This window comes from Nerophis ophidion, linkage group LG01, assembly GCF_033978795.1.
Source record: "Nerophis ophidion isolate RoL-2023_Sa linkage group LG01, RoL_Noph_v1.0, whole genome shotgun sequence".
Classification (NCBI taxonomy): Eukaryota; Metazoa; Chordata; class Actinopteri; order Syngnathiformes; family Syngnathidae; genus Nerophis; species Nerophis ophidion.
This window is the reverse complement of record NC_084611.1, coordinates 44164244-44185933: the sequence shown is the minus strand read 5'-3', so window position 1 is coordinate 44185933 and position 21690 is coordinate 44164244. Positions and strand designations below refer to the sequence as shown.

At 40.0% G+C, this 21690-nt stretch overlaps 2 protein-coding genes across 7 annotated transcripts in view; one reads left to right on the top strand and one right to left on the bottom strand.

Annotated features, from left to right (window-relative positions):
- Positions 1-2852, bottom strand: part of aacs (acetoacetyl-CoA synthetase) — a 78177-nt gene extending 75325 nt beyond the window's left edge. The window contains exon 1 of the mRNA XM_061904852.1: positions 2431-2852. Coding sequence (XP_061760836.1) covers positions 2431-2569 — 139 coding nt within the window. The 5' untranslated portion in view covers positions 2570-2852. The remainder of the gene's footprint in view (positions 1-2430) is intronic.
- Positions 2853-11647: 8795 nt separating this feature from the next.
- Positions 11648-21690, top strand: part of LOC133555214 (zinc finger CCCH domain-containing protein 13-like) — a 55510-nt gene continuing 45467 nt past the window's right edge. For all 6 annotated transcript variants that reach the window (XM_061904824.1, XM_061904834.1, XM_061904817.1 and 3 more), the window contains exons 1-6: positions 11648-12177; positions 15588-15650; positions 16131-16181; positions 18035-18082; positions 19479-19541; positions 20015-20065. In XM_061904824.1, coding sequence (XP_061760808.1) covers positions 12134-12177; positions 15588-15650; positions 16131-16181; positions 18035-18082; positions 19479-19541; positions 20015-20065 — 320 coding nt within the window. In that variant the 5' untranslated portion in view covers positions 11648-12133. The remainder of the gene's footprint in view (positions 12178-15587; positions 15651-16130; positions 16182-18034; positions 18083-19478; positions 19542-20014; positions 20066-21690) is intronic.

Genomic DNA, 21690 nt, shown 5'->3' with positions numbered 1-21690 from the left:
ACTATATTGGATCCACTTTGGACTGGACTCTCACTGTTATGTTAGATCCACAATGGATTGGACTTTCACAATATCATGTTAAACCCGCGCGACATCCATTACTTTCGGCCCACATATGCGGTCCTCCAAAGTTTCTCATAGACATCGTTGTCACTGTCACCGACGTCCCATTGGGTGTGAGTTTTTCCTTGCCCTTATGTGGGCTCTACCGAGGATGTCGTTGTGGCTTGTGCAGCCCTTTGAGACACTTGTGATTTAGGGCTATATAAATAAAAATTGATTGATTGATATTTATTTTGCAGTATATCCTGGTTAGTGCTTGTTAAGCATTTTCACCTACTTATTTAGTACTATAAGATCATTATTTTGCAGTATATCCTAGTTTTCAAGCACTGTAACCTATGTATTTAGCACTATAAGATAATTATTTTGCAGTATATCCTAGTTTTCAAGCACTGTAACCTATGTATTTAGCACTATAAGATAATTATTTTGCAGTATATCCTAGTTTTCTTAATTTAGCACTATAAGCTATTTATTTGGCAGCATTTCCTAGTTAATGCTTGTTTTGTTGCGATCTGCTGCTCAGATCTACACTATTTATTTTTCTATTTTGTATATTTCTCCGACTCCTTATTTCCTGTTTGCTTTGTCACCATGGTCACTCATCAGTCCACCTGCTAGTCTCGCCCCGCACACCTGCTAATAATTATCACCCTCCTATTTAAGCTCACCTTTTCTGTTCACTGACTCTCGGATCCTAATTTGCCCACGCGCAACAGTGACGACTCTCATCATTCTATGTATGTATTTTCTCGCTAGCTCTCACGCTAAGCCACTTTATTTTCCAGCTTTCATGCTGAATGTTTTTGTTTACTCTTTTGTGTCCTTGTACCAAGTTTTAGTTTTCCTTGTGTTTTATCCTAGCTTTCACGCTAGCGTCTTTTGTTTACCTTATCCCTTTACATCAGTGTTTTGTTCATAGCCTTTTGTTATTAAATAAATACCCTTTATCTTACCTATGCTGTGTTCTGCTTCGACGCATCCACGGGAAAACCACACCGGCATTACCATGCCGAAGAAGAGTCATCACATGTTTAGCCTATAACCTACTTATTTAGGCCTATAAGATCATTATTTTGCAGTATATCCTAGTTTTCAAGCACTATAACCTACCTATTTAGCACTATAAACTATTTATTTGGCAGTATTTTCTAGTTACTGCTTGTTTAGCCCTATAACCTACTCTTTTAAGACTATAAGATCATTATTTTGCAGTATATCCTAGTTTTCAAGCACTATAACCTACCTATTTAGCACTATAAACTATTTATTTTGCAGTTTGTCCTTGCATTCAAGCACTAACCTACTTATTTAGCACTATAAACTATTTATTTTGCAGTATGTCCTTGCATTCAAGCACTAACCTACTTATTTAGCACTATAAACTATTTATTTTGCAATATGTCCTTGCATTCATGCACTAACCTACTTATTTAGCACTATAAACTATTTATTTTGTAGTATGTCCTAGTATTCATGCACTAACCTACTTATTTAGCACTATAAACTATTTATTTTGCAGTATGTCCTTGCACTCAAACACTAACCTACTTATTTAGCACTATAAACTATTTATTTTGTAGTATGTCCTTGCATTCATGCACTAACCTACTTATTTAGCACTATAAACTATTTATTTTGCAGTATGTCCTTGCATTCAAGCACTAACCTACTTATTTAGCACTATAAACTATTTATTTTGCAGTATGTCCTTGCATTCATGCACTAACCTACTTATTTAGCACTATAAACTATTTATTGTGCAGTATTTCCTTGCACTCAAGCACTAACCTACTTATTTAGCACTATAAACTATTTATTTTGTAGTATGTCCTTGCATTCATGCACTAACCTACTTATTTAGCACTATAAACTATTTATTTTGCAGTATGTCCTTGCATTCAAGCACTAACCTACTTATTTAGCACTATAAACTATTTATTTTGCAGTATGTCCTTGCATTCATGCACTAACCTACTTATTTAGCACTATAAACTATTTATTGTGCAGTATGTCCTTGCACTCAAACACTAACCTACTTATTTAGCACTATAAACTATTTATTTTGTAGTATGTCCTTGCATTCATGCACTAACCTACTTATTTAGCACTATAAACTATTTATTTTGCAGTATGTCCTTGCATTCAAGCACTAACCTACTTATTTAGCACTATAAACTATTTATTTTGCAGTATGTCCTTGCATTCATGCACTAACCTACTTATTTAGCACTATAAACTATTTATTGTGCAGTATTTCCTTGCACTCAAGCACTAACCTACTTATTTAGCACTAGGCAGTCAGAGCAAAGTCCATATAGTGTTAAAGATACTACTTAAGATGAATATTGTTGTGTACTGACTGACCCAGGTGAAGCCCATGTTCCGCATTGACCTGCATCCGGAACTTGTCCATCTGCGTGTCCCTCTTGGAGTCCGGGAACCACAGCACCTTGTTCTCCACGTCCATGATCTTCTCGCTCTTCCCTTCCGTGTCTTTGGACATGTTCGCTGCAAAGCTGGTCCGCTAAGCCAGGCGATCTGACGGTGAGCAGAGCTGGACTGGAGCTTCTTCAGTGCTGCTGGCAAAGGAAGAGTCGGCCGGCGAGAGAGGGCGTTCACAACGTTGAACGTGGAGGGGCGTTTAAAAGTGTTGCAAAATCTACAGTAGCGTTTCAGGACCTCTTATGTTCTCCTCGATTCGTTGTTAATATGTTACTATTACCACTATTTACTATGTTCAGGATGCAATATTTAAATCCTGTTCGCGTCGTGCCACGGTTTTAAACGACCGTTCTCTGCCACGTTTAGGGGTCTTGAACAACACCCGGACGCGGAAGTTGCCTGCCAAAGAGCTGGCCTCTGATTGGCCCTTGGCTCGCTGGCTCCACATCAGGAGACAGGTGGCTTCATGTGGGGGCGGGGCTCTGCTTTTTTTAGCTTCAGCCAATCAGAGAGGCGGACGAGAGTGACGTGCCAGAGGTGCGCCCTATCAGGGAGCAGGGGAGCGGGAAGCCCCGCCTCTTCGTGGGCTGCTGCCTGTTGCCACGGAATGAAAAATAATGAATGACAGAGGGTTCATAGCGTCTGGCACTACACTGGCCCCACGATCACTCGGCTCAACTCGGTGGACTTTGAATTAACTTTCGAGCTAAAGGTTCAAGTTTTGATGTGGACATTTGAAAAATAAATACAATAAAAATCAGTGCAAACATCATTTTAAGGCTGCATATCATTTTGAGTCACATTAAAGGCCTACTGAAATGAGATTTTCTTATTTAAACGGGGATAGCAGGTCCATTCTATGTGTCATACTTGATAATTTCGCAATATTGCCATATTTTTGCTGAAAGGATTTAGTAGAGAACATCGACGATAAAGTTCGCAACTTTTGGTCGCTAATAAAAAAGCCTTGCCTGTACTGGAAGTAGCAGACGGTGTGCGCGTGACGTCACGGGTTGTGGTGCTCCTCACATCTGAACATTGTTTACAATCATGGCCACCAGCAGCGAGAGCGATACGGACCGAGAAAGCGACGATTCCCCCATTAATTTGAGCGAGGATGAAAGATTTGTGGATGAGGAAAGTGAGAGTGAAGAAAAGAAAAAAAAGGTGAGGGTAGTGGGAGTGATTCAAATGTTATTAGACACATTTACTAGGATAATTCTGGAAAATCCCTTATCTGCTTATTGTGTTACTAGTGTTTTAGTGAGATTATATGGTACCTGAAAGTCGGAGGGGTGTGGCCACGGGTGTGGTGACAGCCATTGTTTTCGGTGGGAGGAGGAAATAGAGTCCGCAGCTGCAGGAGGACACAAGTTCCGCTCATGTCTACGGTAAGAGCCCACTTATTACCACAATTTTTCTCACCGAAACCTGCCGGTTGACATGTGGTCGGGAACCATGTTTGCTTGACCGCTCTGTTCCATAGTAAAGCTTCAGCTTCGGGAATGTAAAAAATGAAACACCGGCTGTGTTTGTGTTGCTAAAGGCAGCTGCAATACACCGCTTTCTACCCACATCTTTCTTCTTTGACTTCTTCATTATTATTTGAACAAATTGCAAAATATTCAGCAACACAGGTGTCCATAATACTGTGTAATTATGCGATTAAAGCAGAAGACTTATAGCTTGGATCGGGGCTGGAACAAAATGCCCGCTACAATCCGTGACGTCACGCGCACGCGTCATCATACGCGTCATCATACCGCAATGTTTTCAACAGGATACATCGCGCAAAATTTAAAATTGCAATTTAGTAAACTAAAAAGGCCGTTTTGGCATGTGTTGCAATGTTAAGATTTCATCATTGATATATAAACTATCAGACTGCGTGGTCGGTAGTAGTGGGTTTCAACAGGCCTCTAATAATTCATTTGTATTCATTCTTAATTTGAATGTTTCGCTCTCATATATTTTGATGATTGAGCTTCTGTTTTTTTACACTTCCAGAAAGCGTTCTTTTTCACTTTAAAATGTTTTTCTTTTTTTTTTCATTTCAGACTTTTCGCCCGATTTTGGCATGGGGTGCGTGCAAGGAGTGTGACCTTATGTGACCTTCAAAATCATTTTATGTGACCTACAAAATCATTTTTTGTAAACGTCCGCTTAATTTAATGTGACCTTCAAAATAATTTTTTGTGACCCTCCACTTCCTTTTATGTGACCCGCAACATCATTTTATGTGACCTGCCACTTCATTTTATTTGACCAGCAACATTATTTTATATGACCTTCGAAATAATTTTTTGTGACCCTCCACATAATTTTATGTGACCTTCAAAATAATTGTATGTGACCCTCCACTTCAATTTATGTGACCTTCAAATCATTTTATGTGACCCTCCACATAATTTTATGTGGCCTTCAAAATAATTTTGTGACCCTTCACTTCAATTCATGTGACCTTCAAAATCGTTTCATGTGACCCTCCACATCATTTTATGTGACCTTCAAAATTATTTTATGTGACCCTCCACTTCAATTTATGTGACCTTCAAAATCATTTTATGTGACCCTCCACATCATTTTATGTGACCCTCCACATAATTGTATGTGACCCTCCACGTCATTTTATGTGATCTTCAAAATTATTTTATGTGACCTTTAAAATCATTTTATGTGACCTTCAAAATCATTTTATGTTACCCTCCACATCATTTTATGTGACCCGCCACGTCATTTTATTTGACCCGCAATGTCATTTTATGTGACCAGCCACTTCCTTTTATGTGACCAGCCACATCATTTTATCAATCAATCAACCAATCAATGTTTATTTAGCCCTAAATCACAAGTGTCTCAAAGGGCTGCACAAACCACAACAACATCCTCGATACAGATCCCACATAAGGGCAAGGAAAAACTCACCCCAGTGGGACGTCGGTGAAAGTGACTATGAGAAACCTTGGAGAGGACCGCATATGTGACCCTTAAAATAATTGTATGTGATCGTCCACTAAATTTTATTATGTGAGCCTCTACGTCATGTGACCTTCAAAATCAATTTTTGAGGCCTCTTTTATGTGACCTTCAAAAATTACTTTATGTGACCTTCAAAATCAATTTATGTGACCCTCCCCATCATTTTATGTGACCTTTAAAGTAATTTTATTGTGACCCTCCACTTCATTTTATGTGACCTTCAAAATAATTTTATGTGACCCTCCACGTCATTTTATGTAAACCTCCACATAATTTTATGTGATCTTCAAAATAATGTTTACGTGACCTTTAAAACCATTTTATGTGACCTTAAAAATCATTTTATGTGACTTCCACATCATGTTATGTGACCCTCCATATTATTTTATGTGACCCGCCACGTCATTTTATGTGACCCTTGAAATCATTTTATGTGATCGTCCACTTAATTTTATTTGACCCTCAACATAATTTAATATGAACCTCCATGTCATTTTATGTGACCTTTAAAATCAATGTTTGTGACTTCTTTTACATATGTATATATGTGACCTTCGAAAGGAATTTATGTGACCCTCCACATCATTTTATGTGACCTTCAAAATAAATTGATTTGACCCTCCACTTCATTTTATGTGACCTTCAAAATCCTTTTATGTGACCCTCCACGTAATTTTATGGAACTCTCCACATCATTTTATGTGACCTTCAAAATCATTTTACGTGACCCTCCATATAATTCTATGTGACTTTCAAAATAATTTTATGTGACCCTCCACATCATTTTATGTGATCTTCAAAATAATGTTTATGTGACCTTCAAAATCATTTTATGTGACCCTCCACATCATTTTATGTGACCTGCCACAAGATTTTATGTGACCCACCACATCATTTTATGTGATCGTCCACTTAATTTTATTTGACCCTCAAAATAATTTAATGTGAGCCTCCACGTCATTTTATGTGACCTTTAAAATCAAAGTTTGTGACCTCTTTTATGTGACCTTCAAAATGATTTTAAGTGACCTTCAAAATCCATTTGTGACCCTCCACATCATTTTATGTGACCTTCAAAATAATTTTATGTGACCCTCTTTTGTCATTTTATGTGACCCCCCACATAATTTTATGTGACCCTTAAAATCATTTTATGTGATCGTCCACTTAATTTTATTCGACCCTCAAAATAATTTATTTTGGGAGCCTCCATGTCATTTTACGTGACCTTCAAAATCAATTTATGTGACCCTCCACATCATGTTATGTGACCTTCAAAATTATTTTATATGACCCTCCACGAAAACATTTTTCTTCTCTCTACTGTAAATATATTTTTGTTTTCAATAATAATCTACTTTTAAAAACATGTTCTTAGGCCATCTCTTTGCCACCAAAATAAGTTTTTATAACCTGTAACATGTTTCTAAAAATGTTGTTATAATTATAGTACCGAATAACACATTGCAAGAATTGGTGTGTGTCGGGAATTGTGTTGGATCGAATCATCTCCCAAAGAATCGGAATGGAATCATGAGTGTGACGCTGGGGTCGCATGTCGGCGATAATTTGGCGTGTTCCCAAGATGCAGAGAGCGAAGGTTGCAACGTGCAGGTCGAAAAGTATTTTTATTGGCTCCAATGAAAAAAAGGCTAGGGAAGGCTACGCAGATCGAATGTTGGAGCGCAGCAAAGACTTCCGGGTGAAAAGGTGTAGCAGGAGAAGTGTCCTCAAAATAGTCGTAATTACAATCAAGGGTGATGGGTCAAATGCAGAGAATAATTTCGCCACACCTAGTGTGTGTGTGACAATCATTGGTACTTTAACTTTAACTTTCAAATGAAAATGACGCTCTGAGGCGGGAGTGAAGCTGCTTGCAGGAACACACAAACTAAACAGGAAAAAACGAACAAAATAAGAGCGCTAAACCGTAACTATGACACTAAACACAGGAAAACGCCAACACACTCAATAAAAGGAGCGACCATGACAGTTAGCTGCACATAGAAAAAACATGGTAGACTTTTCAAACTACAGTATTACACAACAACCATTGATTTTACAGGAATCATGAGCGACCCCCCCAAAAAAGTACAAAATTTCCTTATTTCCTTGAACTGCCGCCGGGGCGCTAATTAATTTAAAACCTCTTCTAACTCCGGCGTTTACCAAAGGCATGCGGTAAATTTAGGCCTGCGCTTATAAATTTGAGTGTGATGTAAGGATACCATCACGAAGAGCACATTTAATAAAAAAACTTTATTATGGTTTTACCTTTACTTATAAATGAAGTCCATGCGCAGCTCCTTCTGATCAAAAGCATCGATAACTTGTTTATAAAAGTCTTCCTTATCTTTCTTCAGTTTTAAAAGGCTCTCTGTCTCGATGGAAATCTTCCTTTATTACCTCCTGCTTCGATTGAAAGTCCAGTTTAGAAAACTGTTTTATTTTAGATATGTAATCCTCCATGTTAAAAGTGCAAGCGAGAGGAAAAAATAAACACACGCTGCTCACTCTTGCTGTTTGTTGTCACTTCTTCTGCAGCCGAGTAGTCGCAAGAAGGATCACTAGCGCCCTCTACCACCAGGAGGCGGGAGTCATTTAATGACTCATATTTTACACACGCAGCTACGGTATATTAATAAAACATAGCTGCTTACTGTTCTTTTTAGCATATTCAATAGCTTGGACCTTAAAGGCCTACTGAAACCCACTACTACCCACCACGCAGTCTGATAGTTTATACATCAATGATGAAATATTAACATTGCAACACATGCCAATACGGCCTTTTTAGTTGACTAAATTGCAATTTTAAATTTCCCGGGAGTTTCGTCTTGAAAACGTCGTGTAACGATGACGTGTATGCGTGACGTCACGGGCTGTTTGGTAATATGAGCGCTGCACACACACTCAGCTAAAAGTCGTCTGCTTTAACGGCATAATTACACAGTATTTTGGAGATGTGTATTGCTGAATCTCTTTCAATTTGTTCAATTAATATTGGAGAAGTCACAGTAGAAAGATGGAGTTGGGAAGCTTTAGCCTTTAGCCACACAAACACACGGTGATTCCTTGTTTAAAATTCCTGGAGGTGAAACTTTCCTATGGATCAGAGCACGGTCAAGCCAACATGGATCCCTACCAAATGTCAACCAGCAGGTTTCGGTGACAAAATTGTGGTTAAAAAGTCAGTTCTTACCAGAGAAAAGCTAAGCTTGTGCCGTCCATAGCTGCCGTCGACTCCCCTGAGACACTGCGTGTCAAGACACCCGTGGAGACACCCTTCCGACTATCAGGTACTATTTAACTTACTAAAACACGAGCAACACAATAGAAAGATAAGGGATTTTCCAGAATTATCGTAGTAAATGACTCTAAAAACATCGGAATCCGTCCCAATGTAATCGCGTTTTTTTTTTAACTTGTTTTTTTTCAATCATTTTTTTTTCTAGTCCGTCGCTATCAATATCCTCAAACACAAATCTTTCATCCTCGCTCAAATTAATGGGGAAATTGTCGTTTTCTCGGTCCGAATAGCACTTTTTGTTGGAGGCTCCCATTAAAAATAATGTGAATATGTGAGGAGCCCCCACACGTGTGACGTCATCATCTGCGACTTCCGGTAGAGGCAGGGCTTTTCTCTTAGCACCGAAAGTTGCAAACTTTATCGTGGATGTTCTCTATTAAATCCTTTCAGCAAAAATATGGCAATATAGCGAAATGATCAAGTATGACACATAGAATGGACCTGCTATCCCCGTTTAAATAAGAAAATCTCATTTCAGTAGGCCTTTAAATCCTACTGAATAGCTCTTAATCTTCTTCCCTTTATGCAATTTCAAATGATTGAAATCAGCCTCCTCCATTGTGAAAATGATGACAGGTGAAGTGTCACTCGTGACGTGACGAGTTTGACCCGGCGGAAATTCTAGGCATATGCTAATTATTTTGTGAAACGAGTTTGACCCGGCAGTAATTCTAGGCAGGCGCATACTATATACCCGACGGCAATTCAAGAAAATACGGTATCCCAGATTACCCAGAATACTGGCTTACCGGGACATTTTTCCCATTGAAAATGAATGCCTCTCATTCCATTGGACCCAGGTACGGGGCTGGAGCTGACCGGAAGCAGGAACTGAACCAGGGGGGTTGCACACTTAACAGACGTTCAATCATTTCATCAGCACTATATGTAATGAATAATATGCAAATAATATCCATCCATCCATCCATCCATCCATTTTCTACCGCTTATTCCCTTTTGGGGTCGCGGGGGGCGCTGGCGCCTATCTCAGCTACAATCGGGCGGAAGGCGGGGTACACCCTGGACAAGTCGCCACCTCATCGCAGGGCCAGCACAGATAGACAGACAACTTTCACACTCACATTCACACACTAGGGCCAATTTAAGTGTTGCCAATCAACCTATCCCCAGGTGCATGTCTTTGGAAGTGGGAGGAAGCCGGAGTACCCGGAGGGAACCCACGCATTCACGGGGAGAACATGCAAACTCCACACAGAAAGATCCCGAGCCTGGATTTGAACCCAGGACTGCAGGAACTTCATATAGTGGGCTTCACGGTGGCAGAGGGGTTAGTGCGTCTGCCTCACAATACGAAGTTCCTGCAAATAATATCATGGGGATCAATTTATTGATTACAACCATTTTTTTTCAAAATTTACTATCAAACACATTGTTACTTGCAAGCACAAACACACACACACACAGACACACACACACACACACACACACGCAACACACACACACACACACACACACACACACACACACACACACACACACACACACACACACACATTCTTGTATGTCACCTTCTTGAGACCTCCGAAAAATGCCTCCCTCTTTAGAATTACCCTTTCTACATATTTAAAAATGTGTATTTACAACATTAATAATATATACGTACTATTCAAATATAAGAAAGCTAAGCTTTTAGTAAATTTTTGTTTTTCTGTTGGTCATTGGTTTTTAATCTCCATTATTTACTTCAAGTTATTACAGTTTGTCTCTATATACATATTTATTTATTCATTGTAGTTAATTTTGGCCAAAGGGGGCGCATTTCAATTTCTTACACACACTTGTTATTACATTCGTGGGCCAGAGGGGGAGCACCTCAAATTTTTACACACACTTGTTATTTCATATGTTGACCAGAGGGGGAGCACTTTTAAAAGCGACACACAGTCAATTTGAAAAATCACTCCTTTTTGGGACCACCCTCATTTTGATAGATTTCACCAGCAGGTGTGCTTTTAAGGCCGTTGACAAAGGAGTCAGGGACCACAGATGGCCCCTGTGCTACACTTTGGACAACCCAGCTGTCACCCTAACCCAATTGTCACATATGGGACGCGGGTTGTCTTACGTCAGCATCGGAAGTCGTAAAATCAGCCGTTCACCCAACGGGATTTTTCGGGAAAATTGCTGCCTTTGCACCTGTCAATGTTTACTTTTGTATGCACATTAAATTCACACCAAAAAAAAATCCTGAATTTGGAGCAATGTTCACGCACTCTAGTATTTGGCTCTCCATTAAATCAATCAATCAATCAATCAATTAATGTTTACTTATAAAGCCCTAAATCACTAGTGTCTCAAAGGGCTGCACAAAATGCAATGTTATTGGAACCATGATTTATGTCATCACTTGTTCACACCTCCTCATATGGAAGACACTTTTCCTTGTTGATGTCTCAACAAAGGTAGGAATACAAGAACACTCACGCACATGCGCACGCACGCACACACATGCACGCACACACACACACACACACACATACATATCGTTCACATCCAGCCAGGAATAGATAAATAGTACTTTATTGATTCCTTCAGGAAAGTTCCCTCAGGAAAATTAAAAGAAGAGCTGTTCATCATCACCATGACAACACACATTCACGTGACAAAACCTTTTAAAATTTAAAGTGTTCTATTTTTCATTCATTTTGTCGTGAAACTTCCGGTGCCACAATTAGCATACGATTTACAAGAGAGGAAAAGCCCGCCTCATTAGTAATGAGCCCGCCTTTTTTTACGACAACTTTGCCTGCTTTACGTGGAGAGGGCGTGTCCCAATCTGAAATGTATTTGTTTTTGTTGCCATAGTGACAGCTTGTAGTTGTTGGACTCTATACGTGCTCTTATGCTGGGAACGGATGGTTCTACTGCGCATGTGTATAAGTAAAGGCGTTTTCTCGCAACGCTAATGGCGGCAGTTTGTTTATTTCCTTCTGATAAAGACAGTTTTTCGGTTATTCTACACACTCAGGTCTTGTTATTTTGATCTTAGAGCGGGCCCTGTGTATTTGTCACAACGCACTTGACACGCACATACGCCTTTCGTCGTGAAATGACGTCATGGCGTCAGCACGTCACGTGTGGTTGTGTCTCGGCTGTTTCTAGTGCGTGCACTTAGTGTTTTACTTTGTACATATAATAAATGTCTTGGTAAGGATATGACTTACCACATACAGTAAGTATGTCGCTAGTGTAGTAAGTATCTTACTTAATTTTACTATGCCTGGCGCGAAGTGGGCCGCCAGTACCCGGATGTTGCCGTCCACAAGCCAAGAAAGGTGATTCAACCATCGAGTGGTCGCCATCACCTGTTTCAAAATGGACAAAAGGAGGCAAAGTCATCATTGTGGTCGTCATCCAAGGAAAGTGTACAAAATGTCCAAATGTAGTGTTTCGTCTTAGTGTAGATCAGGGGTGTCAAACTCATTTTACAAACCCCGTTTCCATATGAGTTGGGAAATTGTGTTAGATGTAAATATAAACCGAATACAATGATTTGCAAATCCTTTTCAACCCATATTCAATTGAATGTACTACAATGACAAGATATTTGATGTTCAAACTCATAAACCTTTTCTTTTTTTGCAAAAAATAATTCACCTAGAATTTCATGGCTGCAACATGTGCCAAAGTAGTTGGGAAAGGGCATGTTCACCAATGTGTTACATCACTTTTTCTTTTAACAACACTCAATAAATGTTTGGGAACTGAGGAAACTAATTGTTGAAGCTTTGAAAGTGGAATTCTTTCCCATTCTTGTTTTATGTAGAGCTTCAGTCATTCAACAGTCCGGGGTGTCCGCTGGCGTATTTTACGCTTCATAATGCGCCAGAAATTTTCGAAGGGAGACAGGTCTGCAGGCAGGCCAGGAAAGTACCCGCACTCTTTTACTACGAAACCATGTTGTTGTAACAAGTGGCTTGGAATTGTCTTGCTGAAATAAGCAGGGGCGTTCATAATAACGTTGCTTGGATGACAAGATATGTTGCTCCAAAACCTGTATGGACCATTCCGAAATAATGTTGCCTTCACAGATGTGTAAGTTACCCATGCCTTGGCCACTAATACACGCCCTTACCATCACAGATGCTGGTTTTTGAGCTTTGCGCCTATAACAATCCAAATGGTAATTTTCCTCTTTGTTCCAGAGGACACCACGTCCACAGTTTCCAAATATAATTTGAAATGTGGACTCGTCAGACCACAGAACACCTTTCCACTTTGCATCAGTCCCTCTTAGGTGAGCTCAGGCCCAGCTAAGCCAGCGGCGTTCCTTGGTGTTGTTGATAAATGGGTTTTGCTTTGCATAGCAGAGTTTAAACTTGCACTCACAGATGTAGCAACCAACTGTAGTTACTGACAGTGGTTTTATGAAGTGTTCCTGAGCCCATGTGGTGATATCCTTTACACATTGATGTCTGTTTTTGATGCAGGACCGCCTGAGGGATCAACGGTCTGTAATATCATCGCTTACGTGCAGTGATTTCTCCAGATTCTTTGAACCTTTTGATGATTTTACGGACCGTAGATAGTAAAATCCCTAAATTCCTTGCAATAGTTCGTTGAGAAATGTTGTTCTAAAACTGTTCGACAATTTGCTTACAAAGTGGTGACCCTTGCCCCATCCTGGTTTGTGAATTACTTAGCATTTCATGGAAGCTGTTTTTATACTCAATCATGGCACCCACCTATTCCCAATTAGCCTGTACACCTGTGGGATGTTCCAAATAAGTGTTTGATGAGCATTTCTCAACTTTATCAGTATTTATTGCCACTTTTCCCAACTTCTTTGTCACGTGTTGCTGGCATCAAATTCTAAAGTTAATGATTATTTGCAAAAAAAAAAAAATTGTTATCAGTTTGAACATCAAATATGTTGTCTTTGTAGCATATTCAACTGAATATGGGTTTAAAATGATTTGCAAATCATTGTATTCCGTTTATATTTACATCTAACACAATTTCCGAACTGTTATGGAAACGCGGTTTGTAGATGGGGGGCCACATGAGAAAAATCTACTCCCAAGTGGTCCGGACTGGTAAAATCACGGCATGATAACTTAAAAATAAAGACAACTTCAGATGGCTCTCTTTTTTTAGAAATAGAACAAGCACATTCTGAAAATGTACAAATCATAATGTTGTTGGGTTTTTTTTTACATTTACATGTGCGACTAATAGTATTCTATCTTTATTTGTCGTTACGTATACTTTCTCATTTTCATACTTAACAAACTCCTATTGCGGACCGGATAAAACCTGTCCGCGGGCCTAATCCGGCCCGCAGGCTGTAGGTTAGACACCCCTGGTGTAGATAGTACACCGTGTGTAACCGACCACATGTATTGGACAGTAATACAAGTACGGAAGTGTGTAAATTTTAACATAGCGTCTTCTTTTGTTTTGATGTAAAGAAGGGGTGTCTATAGCGTGGCCCACAGCTAACTTTTGACCGACCCCGCAGCACTTTATGAAGATAACGAGTGAAATAAAAGGTGAAATGCAATGAGAACAAGTTGCAGTGTTGACTCTAATAACTCACAATAGCTGCCATGCAGGCTGTTTCTTTTTCTTTAAAAGTGGCATTGCTCCAAAAATAATAATCAATCGAAATCAACGATGTGATGAATTAGTGACTCATACAAGGATCCAGTTACTTCACATCAAATATTCCACTTTTTCATATTTTTGGGGGAAACTTTTGCAAATTTGGTGTTTTTGCCATATAAAACAAAAACTTTTTTTGATGTCAAAAGGGATTTAAAAGATCTGAAGTTGATCTCAAAGTAATCAAAATATAAAATGACGCATGACTTATTTTTAACACTTTTACAAGTGGGGCTTTTTTGGATCCCCAAGAATTTGATGGGTTTTTTTTTAAATTCATTGCTTTGAATGATTAATCAATAAAAATTGATTGGTATAGATTTGTGTGTCCAAGTTAAAGGAAACGGCATGCTGTCTTCTTTTGATGGATTTGTTACAATCTTTGCAAACTAGATAACGATTGCTGTGGTCTGGAACAACATGGCGCACAAGTATCAGAAATGCAGCCAATGTTACATACATATAATGTGTCATGAGACATGCAAATATAAATTAAATACACAGACGACATAAGTAAAGGAAATTAAATAAATATACAGATGACATAAGTAAAGAAAATTTAAATGAGCTCAAATATACCTACAAAAGAGGCATAATGATGCAATATGTACAAACAGCTGGCCTAATTAGCGTGTTAGCATCGATTAGCTTGCAGTAATGCGCTGACCAAATAGGCATGATTAGCTTTCCACACAAGTCAACAACATCCACAAAGTTCACCTTTGTGCAATCACGCACAGTATAAAATGTTTGGTGGACAAAATGAGCCAAAGAAAGAGTGACATAACACATGTCTTTCTGTGGCAGCATCAGAGAAAGTTGTACACATAAACTACATTGAGGGTAATCAAACAACAGTGAGTTCAAGGACAGTTCAAATTAGTAGGGCAAAACGGCGCTTTCCAAATACTCTCATCAGTGAAGCATGTTGAATATAAACAGTGGGATTTCTAACAACGAGGCAGGTTTGTGTCATGTTTGTCATCTTACAGAAACCATATTCAAACAAAACATATATATTTTTAGATAAGCTCCAGGGAGCCAACCGGGCGACGCTAAAGAGCCGCAGGTTGCCGACCACTGCTTTGATTTTGTTAAGAAATGCAACATGCAAGTTGTTTCGGAGCAATCGCTGAATTGATACATTTTATTGTGTTACTTGCAGCCATGGGAGGAAGCATGAAAAAGAAGACAAACGGACTGTGAGTGCTGATAGAGCTAAAAGGAGGTAAGACTTTTACACCATTCTTTTGGAAGCAACTTTTTAGCTCCTTTGTGAGATTCTGTTCCACATTTCAATAACTACTTGCATAAATAGAAACCAGATCCAACCAGATTGAATATCATTTGGGTATGTGGAGTTTGCAGTTTTGGTGAACAGAGACTTTTAGTCAGAATTCCATGCACAGTTGTATAGTTTATTGTATAGGAACAATTCCAGAACAATATTAAAGAATTGTCCAAAGAAATCTAAGATCTTTTTGAAGTATTTATTTGAGATCCCAAGTAACATCAGATTGCAAAGGAGAAACTTAACGCTGCTACCGAAAGAAAGAAGGAGAGGAAAAAGAAGAGAGAGAGAGAGAATGAGACAGAGAACTTTCAAATGTCATATTGCTTTTGGAATGAGATGAGGAGGGAGAGGGTGTGTTTTGTGTGAATTGATTTGTTGAAAACACAACATTAACATATATTGTGTACCTCTCAGGAGTTCAAAGAAGAGTGAAGATGAAGAAGGTGATGAGAGCTTTGGTATATGGTGAGACTTTCACACACTAATTACACACACAGCAGTGCTGATTGCTCTAAAGTCTGGTGTATACTCTGGCCTCGCGTAGCTTGTGTAGGCGACGCTGTCGTACCCCCTACCCCTGCGTAGCTTCATGCATAGCCTGTGTGCAATAATTTAGTCAAAAAAAATTCAGTGCAGAAAACTTCACCTGCAAACTTTACACTTTATTGGCTGGTTCTGAGACAAGATGGATCGCTTCAGTCTTAAATCACCAGAAGTGGGTCTTAGTTTTTGAAGTAAGAAATATTTCTGCACTGAATATTTTTACTCTGAGAGCAGGTTGGAGGAACAGGTAGCTGTCGAAGTCCTGTACACAAAGCGAGGGAACCGTTAGGGTCCTGGTTGCAATGGATTACTTTACTAGTGGCCCCAAGCCTACGCCATCCCTGATCAGAGTGCCGCTTAATGAGATTTGCTGTGTAAGATCGGCACACCAGAGGAGCTCCACGGCTTTGAGGTCTGCCAGCGCTAGGTGATAAAGAAGAACCAGCCAACACCATTGCATACGCAGAGTGATGGGTCGGTAGAACGCTTCAACCGCACCCTGGCTAATCAGCTTGTCGATTTTACCAGCCGCCAGCAGAAGGACTGGGACCTTCGCCTGGTGCTGGTCTTGTGGGCATATAAGACAACAGTCCAATAGTCATTGCACGCCTGTCGACTTGGTGTTTGGGCCTCCGCCAAAGTCAGAGGTGTATAGCGAACCTGGCCCAGACTCCTACGGCAGACTGCGAAAGGTGCACCACTTGGCCCGAGAGACCGGCTGAGACGCCTGAAGAGAGCTTACGACACGCGCTGCAGAGGTGGGGACAAAAGTAGACTGCCCGGAGAGGAAGAAAGGACTGTCTTTAAATATATTGAGCCACTGGGTGAGACCATGTACGGTCCTTGACAGACTTTGTGAACTGGGTGCGACTGCGAAAGCAAATCTGGTGGTAGTAACCTAACGTAATCGACTGGCTCCATACCAGCCTCTCCTGACGGCCGAGAAAGGGACTCGACTGGACGAATGTTCCCCGAGCATCCCGGCACCACCAGCTCAAAAGGTCAACTAAGTGGACGCAAAGGCAACCCCCATGCCGCGTCCAGGCCTGTATGTTGGGCACTTAGGTTGTTGGGGACAGTGAACCTGCTAGGTGTAGGCTATGTAGTGGTGCTTGGGGGAGAGTATTCAACATTCCTTTCTTCTTCCTTGTTCCCAGCATGGCTCACTGTGACTGAGGTAGCTGCTTTAGTTTACATGTCTCTCTGTATGTATGTATGTATGTATGTATTTATGTACATACATGCGTGAAAAAGAGGACAAACGGACTCTATGAGTGCAAATAGAACTAAAAGGAGGTAAGACATTTACACGATTCTTTTGGAAGCAACTTTTTATCTCCTTTGTGAGATTGTGTTCCATGTTTTAAGAACCACTTTAATAAACTAGAAACCAGATCCAACCAGTCTGAATATCATTTGGTTATGTGGAGTTTGCAGTTTTGGTGAACAGAGACTTTTAGTCAGAATTCCATGCACAGTTTTATAGTTTTATATTGTTTTGAAATTTTTCAGATTCAATTAAGACCTGTCCAGGGAAAGTTAAGATCTTTTTGAAGTATTTATTTGAGATACCAAGTAACATCAGATTGCAAAGGAGAAAGTTAACGCTGTCACAGAAAGAAAGAAGGAGTGGAAAAAGACGAGAGAGAAAGAATGAGACTGAGAACTTTCAAATGTCATATTGCTTTTGGAATGTGATGAGGAGGGACAGGGTGCGTTTTGTGTGAATTGATTTGTTGAAAACACAACATTAACATTTATTGTGTACCTCTCAGGAGTTCAAAGAGTGAAGATGAAGAAGACGATGAGAGCATTAGAGCATGGTGAGACTTTCACACACTATGTTTACAGTTTGTTGGAGGTTTTATTTCCGCAATATGCCATGCAGGGCTGTTGAATATAATAATTTGTGGTCTGCTTATGGGCCACACTTTGGACACCTCTGTAAAATGTGAATTTGGGCCAGGAGTCGGCAACCCAAAATGTTGAAAGCGCTATACAATGTGCCAAAGATACAAAAAGCTAATTTGTCTGGAACCGCAAAAATTAAAAGTTTTACACAAGTGTTATAATGAAAACAACACATGACGTAAGTGTCTATTTTAGGTATGTTAGCCTACTATCAAAATGACTACGTGTCGCAGGGTAAAGCAAATTTTAATTGACAGAAATGTTCAAATTTATTCTACACATTTTTACAACATTAATAAAACGGGGCGTTTTCAGAGGGTGAGAAAACTCTTGGAAATGACTAGCTAAGAACGGCCAAAGGTATACATGTGTGTCCAAGTTAAAGGAAATGGCATGCTGTCTTCCTTTAATGGTTTTATTACAATCTTTGCAAGCTGGGTAATGTTTGCTGTGGTCTGGAACAGCAGGGCACACAAACAACTATCAGAAATGCAGTCAATATAACGCACAGATAATGTGTCATGAACCATCCATCCATCCATCCATTTTTTACTGCTTGTCCCGTTTGGGGTCGCGGGGGTTTTGCTGGAGCCTATCTCAGCTGCAGGTGGAAGGCGAGTACACCCTGGACAAGTCGCCATATCATGCAAATATAAATTAAATACACAGACGACATATGTAACGGAAATTAAATGAGCTCAAATATACCTACAAACGAGTCATAATGATGCAATATGTACAAACAGCTAGCCTAGATAGCATGTTAGCATCGATTAGCTTGCAGTAATTCACTGAGCAAATATGCCTGATTAGCACTCCACACAAGTCAATAACATCATCAAAGCTCACCTTTGTGCACTCATGCAAAGCATAAAAAGTTTTGGGACAAAATGAGACAAGGAAGGAGTCACATAAAACGTGTCTTTCTATGGCAGCGTCGGAGAAAGTTGCACATGTAAACAAACTGTGGCGTCACAGTCCACACGACTACCGTGGGTTCAAGGATTGCCGAAATTAGTTGGACAAAACAGAGCTTGCCAAATAGTCTCATCAGTGAAGCGTAAACACAAACATATTAAAGAGTAGACTTTCTAACAATTAGGAAGGTGTGTGTCATGTTTGTGATCCTACAGAAACCATATTCATTTTCATACATTTTTGAAAAAGCTCCAGGGAGCCACTGCTTATGGGCCACACGCTAAAGAGCCGCAGGTTGCCGACCACCGCTTTGGTTTTGTTAGGAAATGCAACATGCAAGTTGTTTTCGAGCAATCACCGAATTGATGATTTTTATTGTGTAACTTGCAGCCATGGGAGGAAGTGGGAAAAAGAGGACAAATGGACTATGAGTGCTGAAAGAACTAAAAGGAGGTAAGACTTTTACACCATTCTTTTGGGAGCAACTTTTTAGCTCCTTCGTTAGATTGTGTTCTACTTTTTAAGAACCACTTTAATAGACTACAAACCAGATCCAACCAATCTGAATATCATTTGGTTATGTGGAGTTTGCACTTTTGGTGAACAGAGAATTTTAGTCAAAATTCTATGCACAGTTTTATAGTTTATTGTATAGGAAAAGTTCCAAATCAATACTAAAGAATTGTTCAGCGAAAGCTAAGATATTTTTGAAGTATTTATTTGAGATCCCAAGTAACATAGATGGCAAAGGAGAAAGTTAACGGTGCAACAGAAAGAAAGAAGGAGAGGAAAAAGAAGAGAGAGAATGAGACAGAACTTTCAAATGTCATATTGCTTTTGGGATTGAGAGAAGGAGGGACAGGGTGGGTTTTGTGTGATTTGATTTGTTGAAAACACAACATTAACATTTATTGTGTACCTCTCAGGAGTTCAAAGAAGAGTGAAAATGAAGAGGGCAATGAGAGCATTAGAGCATGGTGAGAATTTCACACACTATGTTTACAGTTTTTGGTTTTTTTTATTTCCGCAACGTGCAATGCAGGGCTGATGAATGTAATCATTTGTGGTCTGCTTATTGGCCACACTTTGGACACCTCTTTAAAATGTGTCTTTAGGCCAGGAGTCGGCAACCCAAAATGTTGAAAGTGCCATATTGGGCCAATGATACAAAAAGCTAATTTGTCTGGAGCGGCAAAAGTTAAAACTTTCATACAAGTGTTATAATGAAGAAATTGTGTTAGATGTAAATATAAACAGAATACAATGATTTGCAAATCATTTTCAACTCATATTCAGTTGAATATGCTACAAAGAAGAAGAAATCCTTTATTTGTCCATTCCAGCATGTACAAGACACATCAGAACTGAAATTACATTTTCGGCACAGTCCCGCTAAGAGCAGACATACGTTATAGGGGGGGACGAGACGAGACCACCGACGGATCAACCGGTTGCAGCGCTCCTTAAAAAGATGAGAAAAGGTTGACATTAGGAGGTGGGGGGGGGGTGTGAAAAAAATATCAGTCTAAGGCTAGACCCACAGGAGAGGTCTAGACTGAGCCCAAGGAAAAAACCTCACATAGCATGGCACACATTAAACATACATATATCACACCAACTTGCAACAGAGGGAGGGGTGGGTTTGCGAAGGCTGTCGCTCTATAGCGCTGCTCAGCCATCCACAGCCCCAGAGGAGATAAGCGGTGGTGAAGGCGTTGATTCAAGGGTGGGGGTCATGTGTGTGCGTATATGCCCAATTACTCGGGAAAGATGATGAATGTTTTTGTATGACCGAGGGCGATAAAGTTCGGCTACAGATGTTGTTGACAAAAAGGAAGGTCAAAAGCGTCTATATTTGAGGAGTCTTCGGGAGATTTTCTTCAGAACAGCCTGTTCCTGTCAAGGCCATTCAGGGAGTCCAAATCGTAGATAAAAATATGTTTTCCTTCGAGAAGACAAAATAGTGACTTATCTCCTCTGTTGTCCATGCTGGATTTCTTCAGTTCCTTATTAATTATTCCTTCTCTGCAAACTTTTCCAAGATGAGATCCATATTGCGATTCAACTCAGAAATCGCACCAGTCTGTGTTCCCTCAGCCCGACCCAATCCTTCCATTGCGTTGAACAGACGTTGGGCACCTTGAGTGGCTGCCATCGCCTTCCGAATTTGTCGATACACCAGAGCAATGCCCAGCCCAATCAGCAAGTGCCCCGCGATCACAGCTCCAAATAGGAAGATGTCTTCGACATCCTCGATGGAAAGAGCTGAGAGGCACATGATCATCCATGAGTTCCAGGAGTCCCTCACGTAATCCGCAGCGATGGTTCCATCAGGACAACCAGGCTCCCCCGAACCTCTTTTTCTTGTCGAAAAGACTTTCAATTACGTCAAGAGTCCAGCTGATCATATTCATATTGAAATTTGGATTAAAGGACAGCGCAAAGAAAAGAGCCTTTTAAAAAGTTCAGACAAGGACATAGACAAAGACAGCCAGCGGGGAAGGAGGGAACGGAGAGTGCGACCGCCCTTACCAGAGGCTAGAATGAAAAAAAAAAGACAACACATTTGATGTTCAAACATTTTTTTTTTTTTGCAAATAAT